General features: G+C 40.4%; 2 protein-coding genes across 3 annotated transcripts; one reads left to right on the top strand and one right to left on the bottom strand.

Moving 5' to 3' along the window:
* Nucleotides 1-254: 254 nt before the first annotated feature.
* trmt2a (tRNA methyltransferase 2A) lies at nucleotides 255-10,951 on the top strand. 2 transcript variants are annotated; one of them, XM_088618107.1, is made up of 12 exons: nucleotides 255-495; nucleotides 1,387-2,041; nucleotides 2,690-2,798; nucleotides 4,782-4,963; nucleotides 5,223-5,337; nucleotides 6,627-6,742; nucleotides 6,837-6,948; nucleotides 7,720-7,842; nucleotides 8,169-8,244; nucleotides 8,959-9,075; nucleotides 9,430-9,526; nucleotides 10,119-10,951. In XM_088618107.1, exons 2-12 carry the CDS (start codon nucleotides 1,398-1,400, stop codon nucleotides 10,303-10,305), a joined length of 1,878 nt encoding a protein of 625 aa, XP_088474233.1. In that variant the 5' UTR covers nucleotides 255-495; nucleotides 1,387-1,397; the 3' UTR covers nucleotides 10,306-10,951. The 2 variants fall into 2 exon arrangements, with proteins under 2 accessions (XP_088474233.1, XP_088474234.1); XM_088618108.1 differs by lacking the exon at nucleotides 255-495 and adding an exon at nucleotides 538-680.
* dgcr8 (DGCR8 microprocessor complex subunit) lies at nucleotides 10,431-24,865 on the bottom strand. The gene is made up of 14 exons (XM_088618105.1): nucleotides 24,709-24,865; nucleotides 22,087-23,149; nucleotides 21,466-21,631; nucleotides 20,948-21,090; nucleotides 20,222-20,552; nucleotides 19,162-19,359; nucleotides 18,944-19,045; nucleotides 18,319-18,417; nucleotides 17,931-18,013; nucleotides 17,461-17,561; nucleotides 16,821-16,927; nucleotides 16,100-16,227; nucleotides 14,957-15,070; nucleotides 10,431-14,237 (listed from the first exon to the last, which is right to left on the bottom strand). The coding sequence occupies exons 2-14, from the start codon at nucleotides 22,810-22,812 to the stop codon at nucleotides 14,154-14,156; spliced, it is 2,382 nt and encodes a 793-aa protein (XP_088474231.1). The 5' UTR covers nucleotides 22,813-23,149; nucleotides 24,709-24,865; the 3' UTR covers nucleotides 10,431-14,153.

The following is a 24,865-nucleotide window of genomic DNA, read 5'->3' as shown; positions in this document are numbered from 1 at the left end:
AAGCCTGCAGTCAGTGTTATTATTACACCACGCAAATCGTTTTATAAATTAGCTTTCATTTGTTTCTATTTTTCACGTCTTGCCATTTGGCCCTAAAATTTTAAAATAAAAACTGAAAATGTCAAGAACCGCATCTCTTGTAGGTTATATATATCTAATAAACGTTTTTTGTTTTTAATTCATTTAATATTATTTTTATTTTTCAGGGGCCTCCGACCTTGTACGTCACTTCCTTTACACTACAAATGCTAGTTTAAACATGTTTATTCCGTATTCTTTAGTTATATACTTGTGTAATAAACCATTTCGATAGAAAATGAAAATTATTTTTCTAATTAAATATATAAAGGTTTAAAATTAATCTCCCGCCATGCTTAGCGTTTGTAACGCGGCACTATTTTTCCGTGCTAACATGGTTGCTCACGTGTGCAGCTGAATTGAGTAAATGCGACAGTGTAGGGTTTAAGCTTTTTTACTTTAATAGCGAGCGATAAGGTAAGCCGTCTTGCTTCATCACGTTTTATCCTAAATCGCTGGGGTTAAATAAGATTTAATACGTATATGAAGACAGCAAAATGAAATTATGCTCTATAAGCAATGCCATAAATTAAGTTAATTTTGCAAAGAACTGCGAACCAGACAGCACCAAAACAAAAAAGAAATATAACAAAAAATCTTAAGTGAGTAAAGTGGAATTACTTAGTTATTTTTCTTGCTGTAAAATATAGAAACATAATTACGTATTTTGCAACTTGTGGACTAAAATGTATTTAGTGTTATGGTTAACCACGTGAACTGCGAGCATTGAAGCAGGTGACAAATTTCACGTCCTCCTGTGTTCTGTATTTAAAATCCTGAAAGGCAGAGTAATGTAAGACATTCCCTATTAATTTCCATGTTAAGATGGAAACAAACACAGTGAAAGCTAAAGAATCACAAGTGATATGTAGTACATGACACAAAAATAACACATCACAGTAATATGTGTGTATTTTTGTGTACTGAGAGAACATAGGAAAGTGGTGTACCCCCAGTGTCCTGGCTAAATTCCACTCCGTCTGTGCACGATCTGGCCTCCCTAACATTTCACCCTTGACTCGATTGCTGAAGCAGTGTCTTGCTTCTCCACCTGATCTGCCCTACAGTGGGGCTGATGGCCCACAGCCGCTGCCACACATCAACGAGAGGTGATGGATGAACTGGGTGCTCTCCTATAGGTGAAGCACTCTGAGATCCATTGGGGGTGAAAAGTGCTCTACAAATGCAAGCCATTAGCCTTGTTCAGTTTAACAGATTATGTCACAAGGAGGTATTGGATAATCGTTTGGTTTTACAAAAGGAAATGTACCTTGAGCAATGATTTCTCTTCTTGTGTTTGCTCTCCAGGGTCTGGAGACATGACGGATGCAGCAGAAAGTGTGGTGGCGGGGGCGACGGAAGGGGATCGGGGTGAGTTCAAAGACGCATCCTTAGAAAGAGAGGCGCACGGGGAAGACAGCGATTCTGCGAAAGAGCCCCAGCCCGAAGGCGAGGAAGAGGAGGGCACCTCCAGCGTCTACCGCTACATCAAAGACGAGCTCTTCACCTCGGAGATCTACAAGGTGGAGATCCAGCACCTGCCCAGGTTCATTGGCTTCAACGACCTGAAGAAGTTTCTGGCCAAGCACGGCCTGACGCCGCACAAGATCAAGCTCTTGGGGCGACAGAACTTTGCCTTCGTCACCTTCAAGAGCCAGGAGGAGCGGGACAAGGCCATGAAGGCTGTCCATGGGCTGCTGTGGAAGGGCCGGGTTCTGAGCGTGCGGCTGGCCAAGCCCAAGGCGGACCCCATCCTGAAGAAGAGGCAGCAGCTGCAGCTGGAGGAGCCTGAGGGAGGGCAGGTTCCTGCAAAGCGCCACAGGGGAGAGGAAGGGACAGAGGAAGAGGAGCCACTCAGTAAGCAGATTGCAGATGTAGTGACGCCACTCTGGAATGTCCCTTATGAAGAGCAGCTAAAGAGGAAAGAGCAGGAAAGTGAAGGAATCCTGCAGAGACTGGCAAAGTTGGTAACTTAGTACTTTATTTGTGATCCAATGGGATGATTGCATGCCACTAAAAGCAGGGACCTTTACAGTCATTTACAGGACGGTTCGATATCTTTTTGTTTTTATTCCATGCTGACTAATTGATTTAATCTTGTTTTTTAATTACACATAAATAGGTTTATTTTTAAGGTGTTATGCCTTTGCTTGCTCACAGCATTCAGGCCCACCTCTATAACTGCACCCATGCTTGGAATATTCTCCTTCCATACTAATGGAAGTATTAATATTACACCGTTAATTAATCCAACTGCATGACTGAGAGTGGTATGTAACCCAGAAGGCAGTAAGCCCTCCAGAAAGTGATTTTGAGACCCCTGTCTGCATCTTAAAATTTAAAAACTAAGTCTCTCGTGTCTTAAATTGTCCGGAGAGCTACCTAGCAGTGGAATGCTGTGAAATTTGAGCTTCTGAGATGCATGTTTTATGGTTGAGAAAGCAGCTTAATTTGTTTGCAGATAGCCATGTGTGGAAGTGTTCATACAATCCATTTGTGTTGCTGCTAATGTATTGCTATTGGGAGCATGGAAAACTCCTTTTCAATCAAACAAAACTATTCTTATTTGAATCAATGACCACTGATCTTTTTCTTTCTTGATTCTCTTTAGAGAAATCGGCAATAATAACAAAGCCATGCTGCCTTGGCTATTTGTTCAGAAGCAGAAGTACAATAAAATGTGTTGTCCGCTGGAGGCCATTAGACCATCTCCAGTCCAGGTACAGTGGTGCATGCTGTTTATTGTTCCTGATCACTCACAGATTGCCTACGTTCTTGCTGCTCGTGGCAACCACAGCCTTACTGTTGAGTCACTCTGATAAGGTCATCATTTTGTACAGATTGGGCTGCCTGGCAACCTCAAATTCATGTCTCTTACTGCGTCAGCCTGTCATGTTAGCTATGTGGTCCAGACCTGGCTTCAGTGTTATCATCTGGCTGTGGAAGAGGCAGCCTGCCTGGCAGCTGTGAGCTTGGCTGGGTGATTAAGTAAGCTCCAGATGCACGCTTTCTTTCTGGCGAAAAGACCAGATGGTCTTTTCACTGGTTTGCTGTACTGAGAGTAAAAAGAAACTTATCACTCTTTTGTGTGCATGTTTTTGGTAAAATAGATGATCTGAATGTTCAGTATTAAATGTTTTCGTCACTTCAATCATGACCGAATCGCCTCATTACAGAGAGCTGATTCGGCAAAGGTGATGAGGTGATTAAAGATGAAATAACCTGTTGACCCGTCGGTCCTGGTGGGGGGGGGGGAAGAGAAAGAAAAACACAGGGAAGCAACTTGCTTTGTCTTCAAGAGAATAATGCCTTCATGCCATTGATCTGATAGAAGCTGAACTAGCTCGGTGCACTGTGGCTCACTATCTTGGGTGTTACCAAATAGCAGTTTCTAACCTGGCAAGATATTGCAGCCAAACCCAGGCCTTCAAAGGTAGGTCATGATCTTGGAGGCCGGTACTCATGATCCCTCACCCAGATTGACACATAATTGTTTTTAGTTTGAAGGTCTAGGTAGGAGTGTATAGTCACTACAGAATCCACTTGCAGTGATTGATTACAAGCAGACTGCACACTATATGGATGAAGCCCTAGAACTTCACTTGCTGTACTTTCTTAGGGTTTAGAATGTCCAGAATTCCAGCAGCACAATACATAGTAATACATTCAAGAACATTTTGTCTACATTTAGCCATTTGCTTTTCAATCTGGATGTGTGCTTTGGATCATTGTTATTCTAGAATGTACATTTTTTGTTAAGCATGAGCTTCTTGGCAAAAAGAAACAATTGTCTGGCCAAAATGTCCTGGTATGTATTGCAGTTCACGGTTTTTCTTATCTTAAAAAGGTCTCCTGGACAGCCCCAAAACATTAAAGATGGTGGGCTGGAGTGTTTTCTCTCTGACCTTAACCAATGTGTTTCATTATTTCATAACCCAGGTTAATGGGGAAATGTTCAGAGGCCTCAATATAGTTCCAAAGGTTTCCAAAGAGCAGAATGTTACTGTAGATTTGTTTTGAATTGGTGTTGAATTTAATTTAAAGGAATACTTTAAGACTGTTTTGACCTTCTTGTTTTCTGGAATTCATTGAATTATTTGCTTTGTTTCCATGCAATTATCATAACGTTATAGCATTATTATCTGTAAGGGAAGCATATTACCCAATTCATAACTCACTCTGCTATATGATGTTTTTAATCATATTTCATCTGAGATATTAATAAACTTGAAGGGCATTGTATGCCTCATGAATGATAAACTGTACATATAGTTCTAGGTTACCAGGTTAGATTGTTTTGTTTTCAGTCAGATAAAGCAAAAGAAATTGTAATTAACTTATTTTTATAATGTATCTGGATAGCTGCTCTTGGATTTCAGTGTAACAGCGCAACTTTCAAGATTATTTAATGGTACAGGGAACCATTATCCAGTATGTTAGTTTTCCCAGTAAAAATAACAAGAAACCTTACACAAACTCAAAGAAGACTGAGGGGAACCTCTTCAGCACAGGTTCCTCCCACATTTTCGAGCTCTTACAGTGTTGGAGTTTTGCGGGAATGTGTTTAATCAACTGGAGATCTCCGGATGGGGAAAAAAAGCACCATATTCCGTCGGTGGATGGGCGGGGCTTCTTGGTGGCTTTGTTAACGCAGTGGAATTTTAAAGGAGTCATGTTTTTTTTTAAAAAATTCCTTCCGGCAGACGGAATATCGCAACAAGTGTGAGTTTCTCATTGGAGTGGGAGCGAACGGGCAGGATAAGACGGTGGGGTTCCGGCTGGGCAAGTACAAGGGGGGCTCCTGTGCCGTCGTGGAGCCTTCGGACACTGTGCATGTCCCCCCAGCAGCCAAGCAGGTGGTAAAGTGTTTCCAGAATTACATCAGGTGAGAGCCCCTCTCTCGTCCTTAACAGTTTTTACATTTCCCCCTCATTTTTTTTGTCTCTCCATTAACTCCATCTGTGGGTCTTCCTGCACGACGACCTCATCTCGGTCGTATCGATGGGATGCGATTCCGTTCACCACAGACGCCGCAGAAATAAATCTCGGCTGTCCTCCACAGGCAATTGCATTTTCGCGAAGGGTTTCCTTGTTTTTGTTTTCACTTCGCGGTCACCGGTTGTCCACGTCTTGTTGTCCCCCAGGACTAGCCCCTTTCCTGTGTACAGCCCTGAAACATACGAGGGTCACTGGAAACAGCTGACAGTGCGGACCAGCAGGACGGGTCAGATCATGGCATTGGTGTATTTTCACCCCCAGGTAAGGAAACCCGAAGCTGCTCAGTTCTGATTTGGGAAGCAGCTGGGCCGAGCCCCTTTTAAATCAAGCTCAAATGGGGGGAGTCCTAGCAGCAAAAACGATACATTCTGTACTACAGTTACATTTATCTGATATCGATATCCCGATTTCAGTCACCTGCTGCTGGGCAAGTGACTTGTTCAGCATGATGTTTTCACAATAATCAGATTTTCCTGCAGCAAACAACAAATTTGCACCCTGCTCAGAAAGATGGAATGAACTCATGGTTCCAAATTAGTATCACAACGCATTGCTTTAGTTCAGAAGCTAAGATACATTCGTGGACACATTTTTCAGCAAGACAGCTGTGACGTTAGATAATTGTGGCATTAGAATGTCCCCCGAAGAAAATACTAAAAGACCGTCGGAGGTGGGAGAGGAATGGCTTAATTATCAGACATTAACAAATCGCATCAGAAAAAGGGAACAGTGGGACTGAACTGTATAATAAAATGCTTAACTGTCTTTACAGTGTTCATAATTGTTGTCTTTGTGTGTGTTGAAGTATTTCTGCAATGTGCAAAAAAAAAATCAGAGGTCTGAATAATAGGATTTTCAGAAATGTTGGATTCTTGCTTAAACTTGTCAACAATAAATTACATTTTGTTTTCTCAGCATTTATTCCACTCTTGTCAGGACTTGGCACAAAATTAATATGTGGGTACATGTTGAGCTGGACTCAGGCTGTGTACCTGATAAGTGCCAAGTATGGAATCTGTTTCTCAGTAGCCAAGTTTCCAGCAGGTTGGACAGATGGAAAACACAAATGTACCCATTGAAATCCTGTTAAACAGTTTCTGCAGCAAATGATATTGGAGAAGGCACTGAATATAATTATCTGGATTAGAGTGTGGAGAATGACATAATGTTCCTATAATATTTATATTATGTCAGGTTTCTTTTGTTATACATAAGAACTTTAATGACTCCTGATCTCTGGGTTTATATTATGCTTTCTATAAATTTAAAATAAGACTGTGGTTCACTTTAATTCTTTAAATTACTTTGTGGTATGAATCTGCTGGTGTACCAGTATCTTTTTCTTCTTGCTTGTTTTGTTGCTTGTAGCTGAATTGTTCAAAGTTTTTTCAAAGCTGTTCTTTAAAAACAATCCCCCAAAACCAGCTTCAACAAAGTGGCTAGGGAGTCATTTCAAGATTTTACCATTTGAAAGCAAAAGAAAAGAATGGAGAGTTTTATACATTGTCCACCTCACTGTCAAAACTGGGGTTTCCTTCTTCCTGTTGCAGAAACTACAAGATGCAGAACTGGGTGACCTGAAGAACTCCCTGGAACAGTATTTCATGGAGGGAGATGGTAAAGAGAGTGGGGTGAGCTCTCTGTACTTCGTGAGAGAGGGACAGAGGTGAGAGTGGTGCTGCTGGCGTGTTTTGTTTACAGGAACCACTCTCTCGGATATTGAGGATTGGAATTTTGTCCTCTTTTTTTTCTGTCTTTAGAAAGTCTCCAAACCTTGAAGATTTGCCCTTGGAACACATAGCTGGAGAGAAGTGGATACATGAAGAGCTACTGGGTCTCAGGTTCCAGATTTCACCTCACTCTTTCTTCCAGGTAGGCTTCAAGATACACTGACACCATGCCGTGCAGTGTGCAGGATGCAGAAGTTATCATGGGAGGTTTGCATACAAAGCACTAAGCATAAGAACAGAAATTCAGCTCATCTTGAACATTGCTAATGATGTAAGGGTACAGGGTTTGGTGGACAGAACAAGAACAGCTAGACTCTCATTGTTCAGCAGGGCTGGATAACTTCACTGTGGTGTAGTTAAGCATTGTGATCTGGAAGGAAGGCCCAAGCTTGAGCAAGTCAGTGTATTTTACTGATTTGGGGCTCAGTAGGTGAAAGCTTGAGGGTAACCTTAAAACAGTGTTCTATCTCTGAATCACTTGTGCTAACTAATGCCTGCAATTGATTCTTCCTTACTTAGATGTTTGGTTTAGTTGTTCCTGTATTTGAGAAAACATCACTTTTGAATGAGGAGATTCAAGCCTTTTTGTCGATAATATTTTCTCAAAAAAGTTTGATGAGTTACAATGAGCCTGTGATTAAGAACTGGGCTAGAGCAAAAGGCAGAATAGATTGTGGTTGCTTAGGACCAGGGCTGGAAAGCTATTGAATTATACCCCTGGCTTTTCTGTCCACACATACACAGCAGCAGAGAGGTGAGATTTGGCAGAAAGTGTATTGAATGAGGGTGTTAATTAAATTTCACCTGCCCAGATGACACAATGACACAGTTCTCTGCAGGACGCAAGGTGTGTGTCTAACTATATGCACACTTTGGTTCCTGACTTGCAGTCTGTCCACCCTTCCATCCACAGGTGAACACCCTGGCAGCAGAGGTGCTGTATTCGGCCGTGGCTGACTGGGCACAGCTGGATCAGGACAGCACAGTGCTGGATGTGTGCTGTGGAACCGGCACCATCGGGATCTGCCTTGCCAAGGTAAGAGCAGGGTACTCTCTGAGAGGAGCGTGCCCAGATCAATGGATTGCATTATAGATTATTGGATGGGTGCTCGAGGCCGGCTGTTACTTCTGTTTGCATTGATCGAGAAGCATCACAGTGCGAGCACTGCACAGTGAGCATTTCACCTCTGGATTAGAAACATAAGACATGTAATCCTTCTGTTCGTGCATAATGCAAAATAAACGTCATTGGTTTTACGAGAACTGGTTTCTTTTGTTTAAAAATGAGAATTTTCTGGGGAGGACGGATGTCACAGATGTCCTGCGAGTACTTCTCTCTTTTTTTCCTTGCCTTTTAAAAAGAGTGTGAAGAAGGTGATTGGAATTGAGCTGTGTCAGGAAGCGGTAGAGGATGCCAAGGTCAATGCACAGATCAATGGTAAGGGATGACGTTGGAACAAATGAGACACTACTTAAAATATTAACCTGTGTTGTTTTCTAACCAGTCCCACATTTTTTTTTTAATTTGAGCAGCTTTATTCAACCTGTAAAATTGAAACAAAAGCAAATGTCACACCCCCTCTGTAGTATTTTACTTTTCCTTTCCTAATAATGTACTCTTAATATTAATGCATGCTTATGCGACTCTTTGATAAGTTTTCCGTTTGAACTCGTATGACCATTTATAGAGGAGAGGGGTGCTGGCGTTGCACTACTTTGCAGTGGCCTGGGAGTGATGCCACTTGGGTAGACACATCTTGCATACTCCAATATGCCTTCTGATGGCTTCTGATACGTTTTTTATCTTTAAAAACTGAGTTCCAAAAAGCACTTAAAAAGGAATATGCTGGATATTAATACAAGAAGACAAATGGAGTCTTTACAAAGCACTCGGAACGGCTTTAATTAACCTGATTCCTGAAAATGTCAGTCTTGGTTGAGAAATGTTTCCATCATTTTACGTGCATTGGTGATATGGAGATGTTAAAAATTATTTAAATCCCTTCAATGTTTATCTGACCTCTTCCGCACCAGAGAGTCCTGTGTTGTTCCAGCCTCTGAGAGCCTTGATATACTAGTATCTCTGTGAAACACAGCAAAGCTTCAACTGCCCTGAGGGTTCCTGAAACTGAGTATAAATGTTTTGTTGCAGGTTTGAGCAATATAGAGTTTCACTGTGGAAAGGCAGAAGACATATTCCCCTCTATACTCAATTCTGTCAGCTCACAAAATCTGTCTGCAATTGTGGACCCTCCAAGAGCAGGACTTCGTAAGTGTTTTACTGATCTTGAAATAATTTATGTTTAATTCAGACGTTTAAAATAACGTGACTAGAATACCATGAGATGAGACAGATTCTACATCTTATCAGTTTAAGATTCACAGAATGAACTATTGCAAGATCTGTCTCGTTTGACTTGGAAAGATAGGGAGCGTTGTTTCCTCTAGTGATCTGGTTCTTCGTTTTCTTGCAGATTACATTCTGTACGCCGAATACTATTGTGATGTGATCTGCTGAATTATTCTGATGTATGTTTCTGAAGGATTCAGAATTTAGCCAGTAATTATGTTGCATGTAATGTGAAATATCTTTTAAATATCTTACACTATCCATCCATTCCAGATTCCAAGGTCATTCTGGCAATCAGAAAAGCAGAACATCTGAAAAGACTGATCTATGTGGCCTGCAATGCCAAGGCAGCAATGAGCAACTTCACTGAGTAAGTCAAATTCACATCTCACTTGCCACTTTATCTGAAAACAAAACAATCTGGGTATTCCTGAGTTGGGTTAATTAATTAAACATTTTCAGTATGCCCGTTTTGTAACATTTAGGATGTCGCTTGAGCATGAAGCACAAGTCACAGCGACCTGAAGAATTCACGTGTATACAGTACAGAATTTACTGGAGCAGTACAAGACAAGCCGGCTACTGAAGTGTACAATAGCAGTGTCACACCATGCAGCTGAACTCTGAACACTACTCCACACAGCTGCTCCTTTCCCTTATTATGGTGAAGAGCTGTGTTGCAGGGCTGAATTGGCTAATTGGTTCTTCTCATCTGTAACTTTTCCAATGAAAATGAAAAATTAAAGGTCTGCAGTATACTCCTGCCTAGAACATACATGCTCAGGTCTTACAATTTTTATAATAGGACAAGCTACCTCTGACATCAATGCTTAGTCTTCCTGTGTCCTAAAGGTGGAACAACTTTGCCGAGTTCTGTGCTACACCCTTAAACTACAGAAAGAGAGAATGGGGAAAACAGAAGTTTGTGGGATTTTAATGCAACTGCCTTCTGTTTCTTCCAGTCTTTGCCGATCCCCTTCAAACCGTGTGAAAGGATCTCCCTTCCGGCCCATCAGAGCTATGGCACTGGACTTGTTCCCTCAGACTATGCACTGTGAGCTGCTTATACTGTTTGAGAGGGTGGACTACAGTTCCAACAGTGGCTTGAGCAGACAAGAGGAGCCCCAGTCTGAACCTTCAGCTAACTAACCGGCCAAAACTTTCCTTACTGTTGCCTTACAAGGAAGGTGCTGCCAACGTCTAATCTTGGCCATCTTTTGGAGAATTTTGAAATGGCAAATGTGTATTCTTTTAATTTTCCTTTTTTTTTTAAAAAATGAATTTGTGCTGTCTTTGCATAGCAAACCCAGCTCTTCCGGGTTTCGTTATCATGCAAAGATGATCGAGAACTAAATCCCTATCCCCTTCAATCCTCAAGAACCACAGCTCCTTTAAATCACTGACTTGCTCAAAAATTTGCAACTGTCTTATTCTTTAGAAATGAATGACCTATAAATCTTCCTTGAACAGGGTTCTCCGAGGTCAGCATTAGCAAACCCATTCCTGGCTGATTTAAATGTATTTTAAAAGTACTATTTTTTTTACCTTTTTTCTTTATTTTCATAAATGAAGCAATTGAACACAATTCAGGCATTTCCTGTTTTTGTTTGCTGGTTGTGTATTTAACTGCAAGGTAATACTTTATTTCAAGTGTAACCTATAACCCATGTCTGAGTAATTTATTACTGAAACAGCTTGTTGAGTACAAGTAAATGACAAACACATGCCTTGTTAGTAAAATGTGGAATATGTATTATTTATTAGTGGCAACAGTTAATAAATACCAAGCAAGGCATTTTTCAGTTTGCAAGTATTTAATGCATTAAGAAATGAAACCCACTGATTACTGGCGACACCTAAACTTGTGTATTGTATTTCAAAACTTAGGTATGTACTGTCATATATGCATGCATTTTTACATAAATTCTGCTTTTACCAAGGAGCAGAGATCAAGCATCAATGAATGTTTTAGACCCCATTGTAGGGGGCATAAAACTTGTGTGAAGCTCACATTTTTGCTTCCTCTTGTTTATAAACATCAGGGAAAATGTACTGAACTGAAAACAGATTAATATAAACGGGGCTTTAATTGCACCTGCTGTGGTAAGACAAAAGTTTTATTTGCATAAACGAATTTCACTGAAAAAGTCCACACACGTAAGTCACATTACAGGACATACTTCATTTTCTAGGCAGCGTTACCTCTAGCAAAGAATTCCACACTGTTACAAGTCAAACGGTAACATGTAAAAAAAGCATGTTTTCAGCACACACTAAAGACACTTCTGCAAGACAGACTCAATGTCAGTACTCTTTCTGGGCAGTTATACGAAAAGCACATTCTTAAAGCATCATTCTAATCCTTATTACAGCAGCTTTGTGCTCATGTGCAACAGTGAAAATGCCTTTTGAACAAAAAATATTAATGCAGTAAGCATTAAGAAAAAAAGCATACGTACACTGAAATAATTCACACAATGACAGTGTACAGTAGTTGAAATGACTTTTGTTCCAGCAGTTATTGCATTTTTTTTTCCTCCTGTATATTTGATGCAGCAATCTAGTCTATAAAAATGCATAAGACAGTATTATTTAAGCTTTGGTTCACACTGCTTCATTAGCTATTTTACTACTTAATGGAATTTTGTATTAAATGAAATGAAAGTTTTTGTTCGAGGTAAAGGAGAGTACCTTCATTTTCCTTGATTGACAAGTGCGATGAATTAAGTAGATGGCAAACAGACATTTACTGTATACAGACACACAACCCATTAAGACAATTAAAATCAGCACATGCTAAAGGCAATGTTTTACCAGAATTTCAATATCACCGACACGTCATCTTTCACTCCACAGCAAATACTGTAGCTTATTCTCACTAAATAACAGACTCAAGTAAAAGAGCTTAGTGTTTCCCAAAACGTTAAAGGGACTGTATTCCAGCATGTTCCTTTGCATTCGCAACACAAGCCCTTTAGCGAAAAAAGTATGCTAAGGCAATACATACCATTACCATTTCGATTTAGTGTAAAAAGAAAATAATCCAGAGTTACAATTTCCCACTATTTAAATCTGAATTCCTAGCTACCACTGGAGGCTTACCTTTATTAAGCAAACACTGAACATCTCAAGTTACTTTGTAGCAACTACGAAAGCTTTCAACATGCACATTTTATCTCAATTAGGTGTTCACTTCCAATGCAAAAAAAACCTAAAAATAACAAATAATAAGCCAGAGCCTTGTGCACATTGTTGTTACACAAGCCAAACTACAGTACCTCAAGCCCTTGTGCTTGTGTCCTCCGCAGCGCTGACAGTTGGAAAGCATGACGTTAGCTTGGTAGACCAGCCATTAAAACTGACCTTTTGATATGTTTCATCCTGCATTTCCAAACAAAAGGCAATAAAAATACTTTCTTTTTCTAACATATACAAAGCTATTATTCACATGTCTGTCCTTAAAAGTTTTAAGATTGTTAGTATGGATTTTCAGCATGCTAAAGGGGATTCCCTTTCCTCCTTCCCTTGCCCCGGTTACATTTTCTGTAAACGAAATTTGCACAGTAGCACACTTAAAATGATCTCTTTCCACATAATGAGGCTTAGTCTTGCTCATAAAATTCTGCTTTTGAATATGAACAATCTTTTGTCTTTAATAGGGGTCATACTGTTAGTTTAATGGGCAAATGAATACTGCAGCTGACTTTCATTTAAGTCACACTGCGTGTCTTTCACGTGTAGTTAAACATCCACCTTTAAACTCTGCACCTGGGGTTCTGGTCCTCAGGGAAAGAAACTTCAGCAGCTTTTCTATGTGTTGCTAGGTTAGAAACAGCTCTTTACCTAGCTTAAGTGTTACATTTATCCAGTTAAAAGTTACACTAGACAAATTCAGTCTTTACCCACAGCCTTAAGGTGTGCTCTACGGATTACACATCACCTAAAACATACAAAAAACATTAATAAAAAAGACTTCTACCATGTAGCATTTTGATCTGCCCTATGTAGATTTCCTTAAAATGCAAAGAATGCATAGCATTTTGATCTACACTACGTAGACTTCTTTAAATACTAAGCTCTTTGTGCTGGTTTACAGACGCTTGCAGCTCATCAAACCTGAAATGGAGTTAAACTGCTTTGCAATGGGCATAGGCACTTCCCTATGAAGCAGTTATAGAGTTGTTGTCCAATTTCTGCCACAAACACAGAGCTACATCCAGCTACAGCTGTAGCTACATCCAGCTACAGCTGTAGCTACATCCAGTACTGAGCTACAATTGTGATCAAAAAAGTAAATGTAGATTCCCAGTGAAAAGACTTGAGTCAGTTTCTGAAATTGTTAAACAGTTTTTCTTAAGTAAAAGTAATCAATTTGGTGTATTGGCTTTCAGCTGAAAGGAACTCACTGGTAATTATAAATACAATCTTGTCAAGGTTCACATTAAAAGAAACCACTAGTAACCACTGTGTTAAGAAATGTAGGTTTTCCCAAACTGGTCAGCACATTTGCAAAAGAGCTTTTGTCATATGACAGTAAACAATTCCAGCCAAGAATCAATTCCTTTCCCTCCACAGTTCAAATAACTGCATATTTCTGTGAATTCAAAACTTTACAACCCCACTGAGGTACAGGTACCAGTAATTTGTATTGAATTACAGGTAATCAGTAACTGTATGTGGTTCATCAGATGAGAGAGAGAAAAAAGTGCTTTAGGTAAAATATGAGTAGAGATGAATGCAGTTCAAACTATACCTGTACTTCCACTAGCAAGCTTATCCTGTTATAATTTCCATTAAATGTAAAATGTGCCAAAATAAAATATTTCAATCACTTTAACAGTACTTCAGTTACAGAGGTATCCTTAAATTTAAGTTCTATTGCCATTTCACTCTGCATAATGTATAATCCAAGCAGGTGGGTGTGGACATGTGCTCCGATGGTAATGATGGATACCATTGGTCAGTGCCATTTTGATTGGTTGGTTGGTTACAGTTTACTACACATCAACAGTACACAAGGGCTCACTGCCAGGCTGGGCTGATTCCATTATGGTCATTTTTGGCTTCTTCCTGGTTTCTTCCTGCAATATAAAGATTTAAATTAAACACTTGTTTTGTGAATGAGAACCACATGCTACAAAAACGTAATAGTGTGTGCCACAAACCCAAGTTTCACGAGTGCTTCCTGATTACTCCAGATAAACAGTTTCCAGTCCCAACCCAAAGCTTCCACACACCTGTTGATTTTTTTTCTCCAGCTAAGCTCTGGTATGTAGTTGCATTCTAGTGCCCTGCCCACAATCTGAACTCTACAATTATATTCAGTTCCTAAACACGTTGGAGATTACCCTTTAACAGCTGCATTTCATATGTACATTAAGATCATCAAGTTTTGAGCAGCAGAAACAAAACATTGAAAAGTCTTCAAGCAACTTAATTCATTTAAATATTCAATTAACTAAACAGCCCAGCCCCAATTTAGTTCATATTATAGCTTACCTGTTTCTGAAGATTGGAAAGTAATACAGCAAATACTGTTTAAATTAAGAGCTCTCCTGAAGACTAATGAATACTCAAGAGCATAGTGCCTAAAGAGCTATAAATTTCCTAGTTTAGCAAGTCAGCTGCTTGACTGATTATAACTCAATTATTCAAAGTCTTTTAGAAATTGGTTACCTATAAGAACTGCTAGAGTTTGGGTGCTCCAGGAACAGGGGTGATAACCAAAACCATGCAAATTAAGACAATAGCAGCTACAAATCAGTCTTTTTATGGGTGTCACCCTGACTGGAAAGCTCACCCTCTCTTTTGCCAGTTTCTTCATCTCTTCCTGCAGTTTGTTCAGGATATGAAGGTTTGGCTTGTTCTTTTTGGCATACTGCTGAAGTTCTATCACACTCTTGTCTGAGTTTTCCTGCCAAAACAATTGAGACAGATCAACGAGGGTGCAAAACAACACCATCATGGACACATAAAACCATTCAAGGTATTACTCAGGATTCTACACATTTACTTCATCCTAGCCCAGTTACTGGCAGCTCTATGTCTTGCAAACTGAGCTCTCCCATCTTACTCTTCCTTTTCACTGAAGTAATTAAGCACAGGAATCAGTTTCAATAAGAATACGCTCCCCTTGACCATTCATGGTTTACTTAAACCCAGAAATCAAGGGATTTCAATGATATAGCCTCCCTCAAGAACTAGAAAAGGCTATATAAGAATGACAGCGTTGATGTACATTGCCAGCTGTCATCTTGACAATATGGCTGCCCATTTACACACGTCTTCATCATTGGCTAGCAGAGTACTGGTGTGGATGTACGGAAGCTGGGCAGCCATAAGCGTGGCCACACCTTAAGATTAGTTCTCCTACAAACATTTCAGACAGCTCTTTCTGACCACCGACGGAAGGCATGCTTACAGGACCAGATAGCTCCTCAACCACCTACAAGTAGTCAACACATCACAACCATTGGAAAGAATTTGGTGAATTCAGTTGTGAACCGTGCAACTCACTGGCCACGTTTACAAGAGACCCCAAGACTGCCAACATTATTAAATCTCTCTTTAATGTATAACTTAGTATGAATCTTTATGTTACATACTAACTTAGTATGTTTTTTTACTGGGGCAGTTTGTTGTTTTATTTTCTCTTACAACTTCTGTTACATGTACTATGAGTGTGCTCCTGCACAGCGCTTTGAGTGTCTGGATAAGCACTTGCAAACACCCTATGTCTACTGTAGGTAAGAAATCTGTGTGTGAACATAGGGGGAATGATCATAGAAATGACATCTAGACCTGCTACCTTCCTATCATCCCTGGCTTGTTTTAGTGTCTGCTGTAATGAAAGAACAGAAACAAGCATCCATAATCATTGAATTCTGAACCTCTGTAGCCTTCTTTTTGGGATTTTCACATCTCGGGTTTCACAAAAACGTACCTTTTTCACCATCTTATTGCTCTCCCTTCCATACATGCGGAGAAGTGACCCCCAGTTTCTGACGTGTGGATGAAGAAGCTGCAAGATTTTTTGTGAGGCAAGCTGCTTCCCCACTCGCTTATTTTTACCTACAACCCAAAAAATTAAGACGTGCATAACCTCTTAAGTTTTTCACTAGATCCTATTCTCCAACTTATAATCTTAACATTGTTGTGGCAGGCTTAAACAGGACTCCATTTAACATGTTGTTTGAAACACGTTTCATTTGACAAAATAAGCTATGATTACTGAACACGTGTAACAATGAGGCAGTACACATCCTTTTAATGAAAAGAAATCACAGTGTGTGGGATCATAAACAGGTCCCTTTAAAAGGTCAATCAGACTACATACTGCATTACCAATGCTCTAAAACAAAAGATTCTGGAATGCAGATTGTTAAAACATTACCCTGCTTACAGTAAATATATTATAGACAAACTGCTATATTTATACAATTTCAACCATTGTGCTAAACCAAAACCTATTTTCCTTAAGAGAAAATCACACAAATCTTTCAGGATGTAATCTAAGCATTACTAAAAGACACTTTATTGTTTTGTACTTTTAGTTTGTAATGCTGAGAAAGTCAACCTTTTCTATTTAAATAAACAGGAGGTAAATGAATGTATCATGTAAGTCTTATGAATACAACTGACAGGCTTTAAAGCTCTGTACTTACACCATCCTCGTACAGTGTGTTTCCCACAAGTCATCACATATTCGCTCTTCTGGTTTTTACCAGGAATCACCTCAAATTTTATGCTGGTGTCACCCATTCCATGGTTTCTAAAAAGAAAAAAAATACATTTTATACTTGCAGTGTAGTGGTAGATTGTCCTATCAAAGAACTGCAATGACCATGTGTCTGCCATTAGAAATCTCCAAAAATACAGTCTCAAAGACATTTGTAATATACATCCCGCCTCTTTTATTAGACTCCCCAGTGTCTCTTCACTGAAGAACACCTTCCCTTCTCGACACTCGAGTTTCGATTATCTGCCGATAGTGATCATTTCTGCACGATTTTGTCTCGCAGACTACAGCAGGTCCTTGCCATTCTGTAACGCTTTTCTTGTTCTGCATATATGTCCCTCCCTGTGAGTTGTGAAGTGAAGTTGAGATGAATGTTTGGAGAAAGGGCAGGAAGTTGTTTCAAAACCATTATGTGTGCATTCATGTACGTGCGCATATTTTTGTTGTCCCTTATTCCATTGCTTCGTGTGACTTCAAAATCCCCGATAGTCATTGCAAAAGCGACTTAAATAACTTGCTGGAATCTGTGCCCTTCTTAAATTAATTCTCTAAAAAAAGTCCCTTACCTCTTAAGGCACTCATGAAGAATCTGATATGGTGACAGCAATCCTGCTTTATTGGTCAATTCATATACCCGCGAGTCTTCAATACTGATATGGTTAAAATACTAGGAGGCAAATAACACAAAACAGAAGAAAACATTATAATTGCAAAACAGCCACATCTTTTAGCAAGAGATCTGGAGGTCCCAGTTATATTGTAAGGCTTTCAGAGTAATACCAAGCATAGATATAGATACTGCAAATTGAGTTTGAAAAAAAAAGATAAAATGGCTATTAAGTACAACTACATACATGCCTTGCCTAAACAAGATTATAAACGAGGCAAATCTGCTTGTTTTCTTGGTTGGTTCCCAGTAGGTTATTGATCCACAGATCTCTAGGAAACTGGCTTTGGCAACACAGCTAGGCAGATTAATACTGTATGTTGTCACTGGAAATACCAGCGAGACCTTTCTTTTCAAATTGAGACTCACCTCCAATTCATCGCTATCTTTGGGCTTTTCGTCAGATGTCTGTTTCACAAAATCAGGAATAAGGATTTCCAGTGTTGCTCGAGCTGGGAAAAACCATGCACAATTTTAAATTTTTGCCAAAAGTTACATGAATAGGATCTTGTATTTTTAATTTTAAACTGCACTTGTAATTGTGTTTTATAAAATGGTAGACCACTTTAATTGCACCAAATAGGAGGTGAAACAATGGTGCTTTCATGGCTTCTTATTAAAAAAGCATAAGAGTGTGTGGTACTTTTCCCTGTGTTTGTAAATTGTACTCCAAATGGGAACAATTTGCAAGCTACACAATAAATATGCAAAAGCTGCCATTAGACTTTTTAAAAAAAAAATATGTAAAAGCAATTACCAGCTTTATTCTTGGCAAGTTTCTTACTGCTTGCAGTTCCTGTGCCATATGTTACTCCATCTATAATGACTGAGGCTCCAAAGGGCTCACTTGGGTTTTCTGGAAACAGAAACAGCTTTCAAACTCTTACATCCTTGAACAAAAGAAAAAAATGCTTTACCCCCCCCAGGGCACCCACACAATCTGGTTCCGTGTTATTTTCTGCAGACTATATATTAAGGGAGATACTATCAGTTGGAAGTCCATGTGTTTTTTGATTTGTAAGAGATAAGAAGGCATGGAGACCCGGCAGTTAGCTTTACTGCCCCACAGGTCTTGGGCTGAAATCTGAATTGGGCGTGTTCTGTGTTGTGTTTGAGATTTTCTACCCTTGCCCGCACGGATTTCCAGCGGGAGGATCCTGGTATCCCACCATCCAGAGACGTACCGTTCAGGTTGAACAGTGTCTCTAAATGGACCTTGCATGTGTGTGTGAGTGAATGAAAGTGAATGAATGAAATCCAACCAGGATGCTGGATCAGGTTGCAACCCCCTAAGGAGTGGTTACTGAAGCTGGACAGCTGGATTGGATACATGCAGATTAAAAAATGTGATTATAGCAAAGAAATACTAAAATACTACTCACCACATTCAAAAAAATTATAAACTGGTCGAACCTTGAGGACCCGCTGCATGTACTCATGTAGAATGCACACCTCCGATTTCCCGTTTGGATTTATGACAAACTCTGAACAGGAAAGAAGAAAGTGCTTAAAAAGAGCAAGAAATACAGAAATCTAACATTCCAATCAAGCCCTTTAGTCCTTTTGTAAGGAAAGAGCTGCCGCTGAAATCTTCGTGTACCTTTCTTTGTAGGGGCGTCTTGTACAGACAAAGTGATAAGCTTCTGATTAGCCGGCAGGATGGGCCTTTCTGCCTCAGCCTGCTTCCTCTTCATCTCTCTGTTGAACTGCCTCCTCTCCGCCCAGGTCCGAAACTTCTTCACAGTGACTTGCTCAAAATCAAAACACTTTTCCAAGTAACTCCGAAACTCCTCAATGTCTGCCACCAAATGAAAACAGAAATAAAATCATTCTTCTTATCTCTGCATGGACATTAGGATGGGCTGTTCTTACACAATCTGCTTTACTTCAGCTCAATCTACTTAACAGTTTACAAAGGGAGACATGTAGAAATCTTACCATTTCCTAGGCACCATTCATATGCCATTAATGATTAATTATCACTAAGTCTTAATTATAACGAGTAAACCAATAACACAAATAAAAAATCCTCTTTATGACTTGCAGTTTAATTGACACACCCACTTTCATCTTAAAAATAATTCCAAAAAACACCTAAATATTACATTCAAGTGAAATCTATTCAGTGAAGTAGAGAGCAATTCCCCAATGAGAAGGAAAAATAAATAGATTTCAGCTGGAATTAATTTCTCCTTGTTCCTTTACAGCTCATGTGCCAACACAGCACAACAGTGTGAAAGCTACCGAAATGTGTACTGCCCAGGAAAACACTATTCCCCCATGTCTGAAAAAAAAGGATGCAGCAGGAACTTCAGATGAGAATGTTTTTAATATATACACACAGTTCATTTCCAAGTTCACACGGGGCTGTTTCTCTCATCTTCCCAAGACATGCTGGCTAGGCTACCCGCTGTCTCTAAACAATTGGCCCTGTGTTCATACGTTTGTGTGTCCAGGGTGCAGTCCCACCTTGCTCCAGCTTGCCACAACCCTTACAAGGTAGAAGCAGCTTTCTGGATAGATGCATTACTGATAAAAAGCAAGCATGGTTGCACTGAAAGAAAACTGTAAAAAAAAAAAAAAACACCTACCCCTGCAGGCACTTCCCGTACATGAAAAAGAGACATATTACCAACCCTTCCTGTCTCCTGCCCCCTTACCTATGGATTCGTCTTTGCACACCTCCACCTTTGCCTTGACCTGTCCCAGGGCTCCCTGTGCGGTGTCAATGGTATGGGGATCCTTGTCCTCCGAGACCCCTCCAGCAGGAACTGCCTCTTCCCCCGGGACCCCCGAGGCGCCGGCGGCCGACTCCTCCGGGGCCGTGGAGTCCGGCTCGTCCACCCGCTCCGCGTCGGGGACCCCCTCCCCAGTTTTCACCGGGGAGTTCCCGGGGTTCGGCGTCACCTCTCCGTTTTGTTCCCTTTCCTCTTGCTCCTTCATTTTTTTGTAGTGCAGGCAGGGAATGCTGCTGGTCGGAGCATCATGTTTCTGTGACAGGTTCAGGGGACAGGTGAGCCAAAACTTAGCCAGGTTTCGGTTCTCATGGCACATAAATACTTTATGGATATCTTTATATGAAAAAAAGCCACAGTTCAGAGCACTGTAATCTGCTATCATCTGCGCTATAAACACAGCGTGTGAAGCGGCTTTCTTCAGTATGCCAATGATACGTCTAGAATTATACTAATACACCTCAGTGGCAGCTTCTCGGAGTTGTTGTCTTGTTATACTGCACAACTCTGGCTTTTCATCTGCTTTCCTTGGGCCAACATTTCTTCTTAACGCTTTAAGACTGCTAAAGTACACAACTCAGGATTACCTTAGCCCTTCACGCACACAGATCGAAGCCATAAAAACCACTGGACACATAAGAAGTCTCATACCCTAATGCTCCCTGTTCCTAAGAAGTAAGGTCTTGACCAGGTAACTACTCTGGTTTCCCTGTGAAGGTAGACTGGAATGCCAGAGTTATGGAATGTCATGATCCATCCATCAGGCAGTGGCTCTGTAGGTGGACGACCTCGACCTACAAGCACATAAACAGGCCTTCGGTTACTGCAAGTCAAACACTGGTCACAAGGGTGAGCACTAGACAACAAGGGCGAGCAAGAGCCGTCATCAGAATTCCATACGGCACACTCACAAAACAGCTTAAATCAACAAATCAGAGGACTGCCCAAAGCTTCACACTGAACAACTATGGACTTAAATGAACACAAACTGAATTAATTCCATTTGAGGAACAGAAAAATGTTCTCAATGGTTCCACACTATGTAATAACATCAGCCGTTAAATACTGCTCTTCAAGTGAAAAAAAACAGTAACAGGAGTAAAAAGACAAAGACCAAAACAAGTGCGTCAGCAACACGATTAAAAAAAAAGGAAAGAATGAAAGCTCACTCTTTAGCACAGTTTTAATTTTGGTCATCATGGGCTGGACGCTGGTCTCTCCATCCGACTGATGGTCACTGTCTCCACCATACTTGTCCTCAGTCAGCCTCATCTTCTTTTTTGGCACAGGCAGGCCCTCCTCCAGCAACGCATCCACATCATTATCAAAATCCTCCTGGAAAACACGGTCAGAGAAAGAGAAAGCTGCTCCTAGCCTGTCAATCTTCCAGCCACAGGCACAGCCCCTTTATGCCAACCTTTGCTATTGGTACCAGAGAGGCACTTTGCACAACAGGAGCCATGCAATCACCTGCGACAATGCCATGCTGTAATGTCAAGTCTTGAGCTGGTCAAGACTGCAGCAAAGATCTGGATACAGATCCTACCAGATGTGATACAGTCTAAAACAACCAGCCACATCTTGGAGAAAAAATATTATTTTTAACCTCTAATAAAAAAATATCCAATTTAAAAAAGATTTGATAAACTATACATATAAAAAAACGTAACAAAGTGATCCACAACTGATGAAGGCATGTGAAAACTAAATAAGGTCACGGTGTACAATGTAGTGGAAGGACCATGTGTTCCACAGCAGCAAGCCGAACCATTAAAAAAATGCCAACTTACCTCATAGGAATAATTCAGGGTTTCCTCATCTGCTTGCTCCTGCTGAACAATCACCTCAGACTGGAAACCTCCTTGGTCTCCGTCTCCAGTCTCCATAAAATTCTCAGTGAAATCCTCGAGTTCATCCAGAACCGCAAATTCTACTTTCTTCTCCAAGTCAGCCTCCACGTCCTCACCCTTCCTCCCTGCATCTACAGTGGCATCACCCTGACCCTGCCCATCAGCTAACCCCAGATCGGCATCATGCAGCTCGCCGTTTACGCCATCACTGCTAAGCTGGGTGTCCGCCTGCACCTCCTGACCCTTCCCAGTGTACAATACCTTCCTGTCTTTGCTCCTGCTGCTCTCTGTAAAGCTCACGCTAATCTTGACGTCTTTCAGTAGCTTCAAGTCGGGCAAGAACTTGGTGACGGGCGGCGCGTGCCGAGCGGTTCTCGGGTTCAGGGGGCTCGAATCTGGCTCGTCTGCGAGACGGCTGGTGAAGGAAGCAGATCCCTTCGCGAGGAGCTGTTCTGCGCCAGTCGTTTCAGTGTCCCCTGCTGGGGCGTCTGTCTGTCCATCACCACCTGAGCTAACGTCCATTTCCTCTGCGTCACTGGACGTTTGCAGGGGAGGTGGTGGAGGCTGTGTGCTTGGCGGCAACGGTGGGGGACTATTAAGGCTGTCCAAGCTCAAAGCATCAGGTGGCCCTTGTGGGAGGGGCGGCAGAATTTCATCAGTCTCCATTTCAACAATGTATAATGCTATTCTAAAAATACAGAGAAGGAGGAAATGTATACAACTGAATTATTAAAAAATGATTATTTCTTTCCCCTTTAATGGAGGTTTTCGACTACTTAAAGACGTGTGGAGAAACATTCCTCGTTACTCTAAAACACACTCTCTTTTGGTCATGTAATTGTTGATTATGTTAAGCTGACTACATTGTTCTTTTCATTAATGTAGACAGCTTTTTAGAATCACTGTCTCAATTATTGGAAATCACAATGCACTCAGCTTAAATGTTGCCCATAGCTAGGCACTGTTCGTCTTCCATGGTCAAGTCTTCAGCGGAAAGTCCCAACTAGGGAGGAAAAACAAAAGAAAAAGAGCTCAGCGGGCAGGTGTCTTCTTATTTTGACAGTGTTTTTAGCATTCGGGTATTTCTCTATGATATCCTCCATCTTAAACAGAATATTTGAAGACTGCCTCATATTTGAAAGGCATCAGCTAGATAGTTCAATTATAGTTTTTCATAACTAATAAAGAAAAAAGATTAAATATTTTAAGGCACTTAAAGGCTGTTTACCAAATAAGGTCAACCATGATTTGTATGATTTGTAGGGCAGCTGTTATCTGCTTCTATTGACCCCTACCTTTTGCCTATACGGTCACTGCATATTATCTTTAACTTGTATTTTCATGTTTTATATTCACTATAGATATCTATTTTATTGCACTGAGCACCCACGTGGAAAATAATGAAAGATATTATCTAATCTATGTTTTTATACAATAACTGAGTTGTTATTTATTGTAACCGATATCTGAGCAAGTAATATCGGAAGTAACCTTCCAATTTGTATTTCAAGAGGTGTCCAAAAACTACTTTTTAAAAATGTACGTATAAGAACTCAAATTGTGTTAAAAAATTAAATTGCTGGACTAATGACTTTTAAAGTACTATTTGCACAACCTACACACTGGGAGAAACAGTCCTTCTTGTAGTTTATAACACCCTTTTCATCCTTTATTCACACTGAACAACTAGCTAGAAAGGGACTGAAGTCTGATTAACGACACCCCAATAATCTCATTTCAACATTTTAAAGATGATCAATCTACTTCCGATCTCTTTTGATAGTACCGTACGACCCCACGGACCAGAATTCGGCGTCTGGTCCGTTTCCGAACTTATCTACATGAAAACAGAATAACGCGATTTAAAAGGAGACATTTAAATTTCTCGTAAATTAAAAGGATACAAAGACACGTTCTCATTCATACAGCAGTAACAGTCGCTGCCGAACGCGATTTATTTGATAATATCGGGATTTCTTCTGCCGATTGTGCTTGATACAGATTATGCTTAGAAACTATATGCTAAAATGTCACCAAAAGAAGTGCATATATCTCCATACGTAACTGAGCCAACTGAATGGGGCCTGTAACGCCTATCAGTGTCACGCTTTGCAAATGTAACTGTAATATCCTTACACTTACAGAACAGATGGTTTTTTGGGTGTCTTCTTGCCCGCAGAAAAGAGTTTTTTTAAGCCTTCACATTCATACGATGAAAAATAATAAAACTCCGTGTCGGGTGGAAATCTATTAGGTTTTATTATTTTTTATTGTTTTATTTAGGTTAAACAAATACTGCTAGGTGTGGGTTTTCGGAAATATCTTATTACAACAAAGGGACAATTTTCTACATTAAAAATAAATTCTAAATGTCTATCACATCCTGAGTTAACTTAATCACCCTGAATTTTGAAACATATATGAAGCTCGTTCATTTAATTTTTTTTTTGGTGCTCCACTCCACAAAAAAAGACTCCCCCCCCCCAGTAACTCTTCCGGTATTTTAAAAACCGAAATAAATCGATAATCATTTTAGTCTCCCCACAGCGTCCAATTACTTACCTTGTAAGTAATAAATTTTGTTTTACACGCTTGAAATTAGTTTAAATTGTCAAGAAAATTATCTTCCATCTTGCTCACCACCGCCGCCATCTTTGAAAGAACACCAGTGGCTGCTGAAGCTCCTCCCCCCTTACCGGCTCGTCGCCGATTGATGGCG

Source organism: Lepisosteus platostomus, chromosome 24 (genome assembly GCF_059453375.1).
Source record: "Lepisosteus platostomus isolate fLepPlt1 chromosome 24, fLepPlt1.hap1, whole genome shotgun sequence".
Taxonomy (NCBI): domain Eukaryota; kingdom Metazoa; phylum Chordata; class Actinopteri; order Semionotiformes; family Lepisosteidae; genus Lepisosteus; species Lepisosteus platostomus.
Note: the sequence above shows the minus strand (reverse complement) of the source record. Positions and strands in the feature narration are given on the sequence as shown.

Excerpts from the sequence above, each read along its gene's own strand:
- trmt2a (XM_088618107.1), top strand. The coding sequence starts at position 1,398 with ATGACGGATGCAGCAGAAAGTGTGGTGGCGGGGGCGACGGAAGGGGAT. Across the intron at positions 4,964-5,222 it reads TGTTTCCAGAATTACATCAG|GACTAGCCCCTTTCCTGTGT; the intron begins GTGAGAGCCCCT and ends GTTGTCCCCCAG. Across the intron at positions 9,527-10,118 it reads GCAATGAGCAACTTCACTGA|TCTTTGCCGATCCCCTTCAA; the intron begins GTAAGTCAAATT and ends TGTTTCTTCCAG.
- dgcr8 (XM_088618105.1), bottom strand. The coding sequence starts at position 22,812 with ATGGAGACTGATGAAATTCTGCCGCCCCTCCCACAAGGGCCACCTGAT. Across the intron at positions 16,228-16,820 it reads ACACACTGTACGAGGATGGT|GTAAAAATAAGCGAGTGGGG; the intron begins GTAAGTACAGAG and ends TTTGGGTTGTAG. Across the intron at positions 14,238-14,956 it reads AGAAACTGGCAAAAGAGAGG|GAAGAAACCAGGAAGAAGCC; the intron begins GTGAGCTTTCCA and ends TTTATATTGCAG.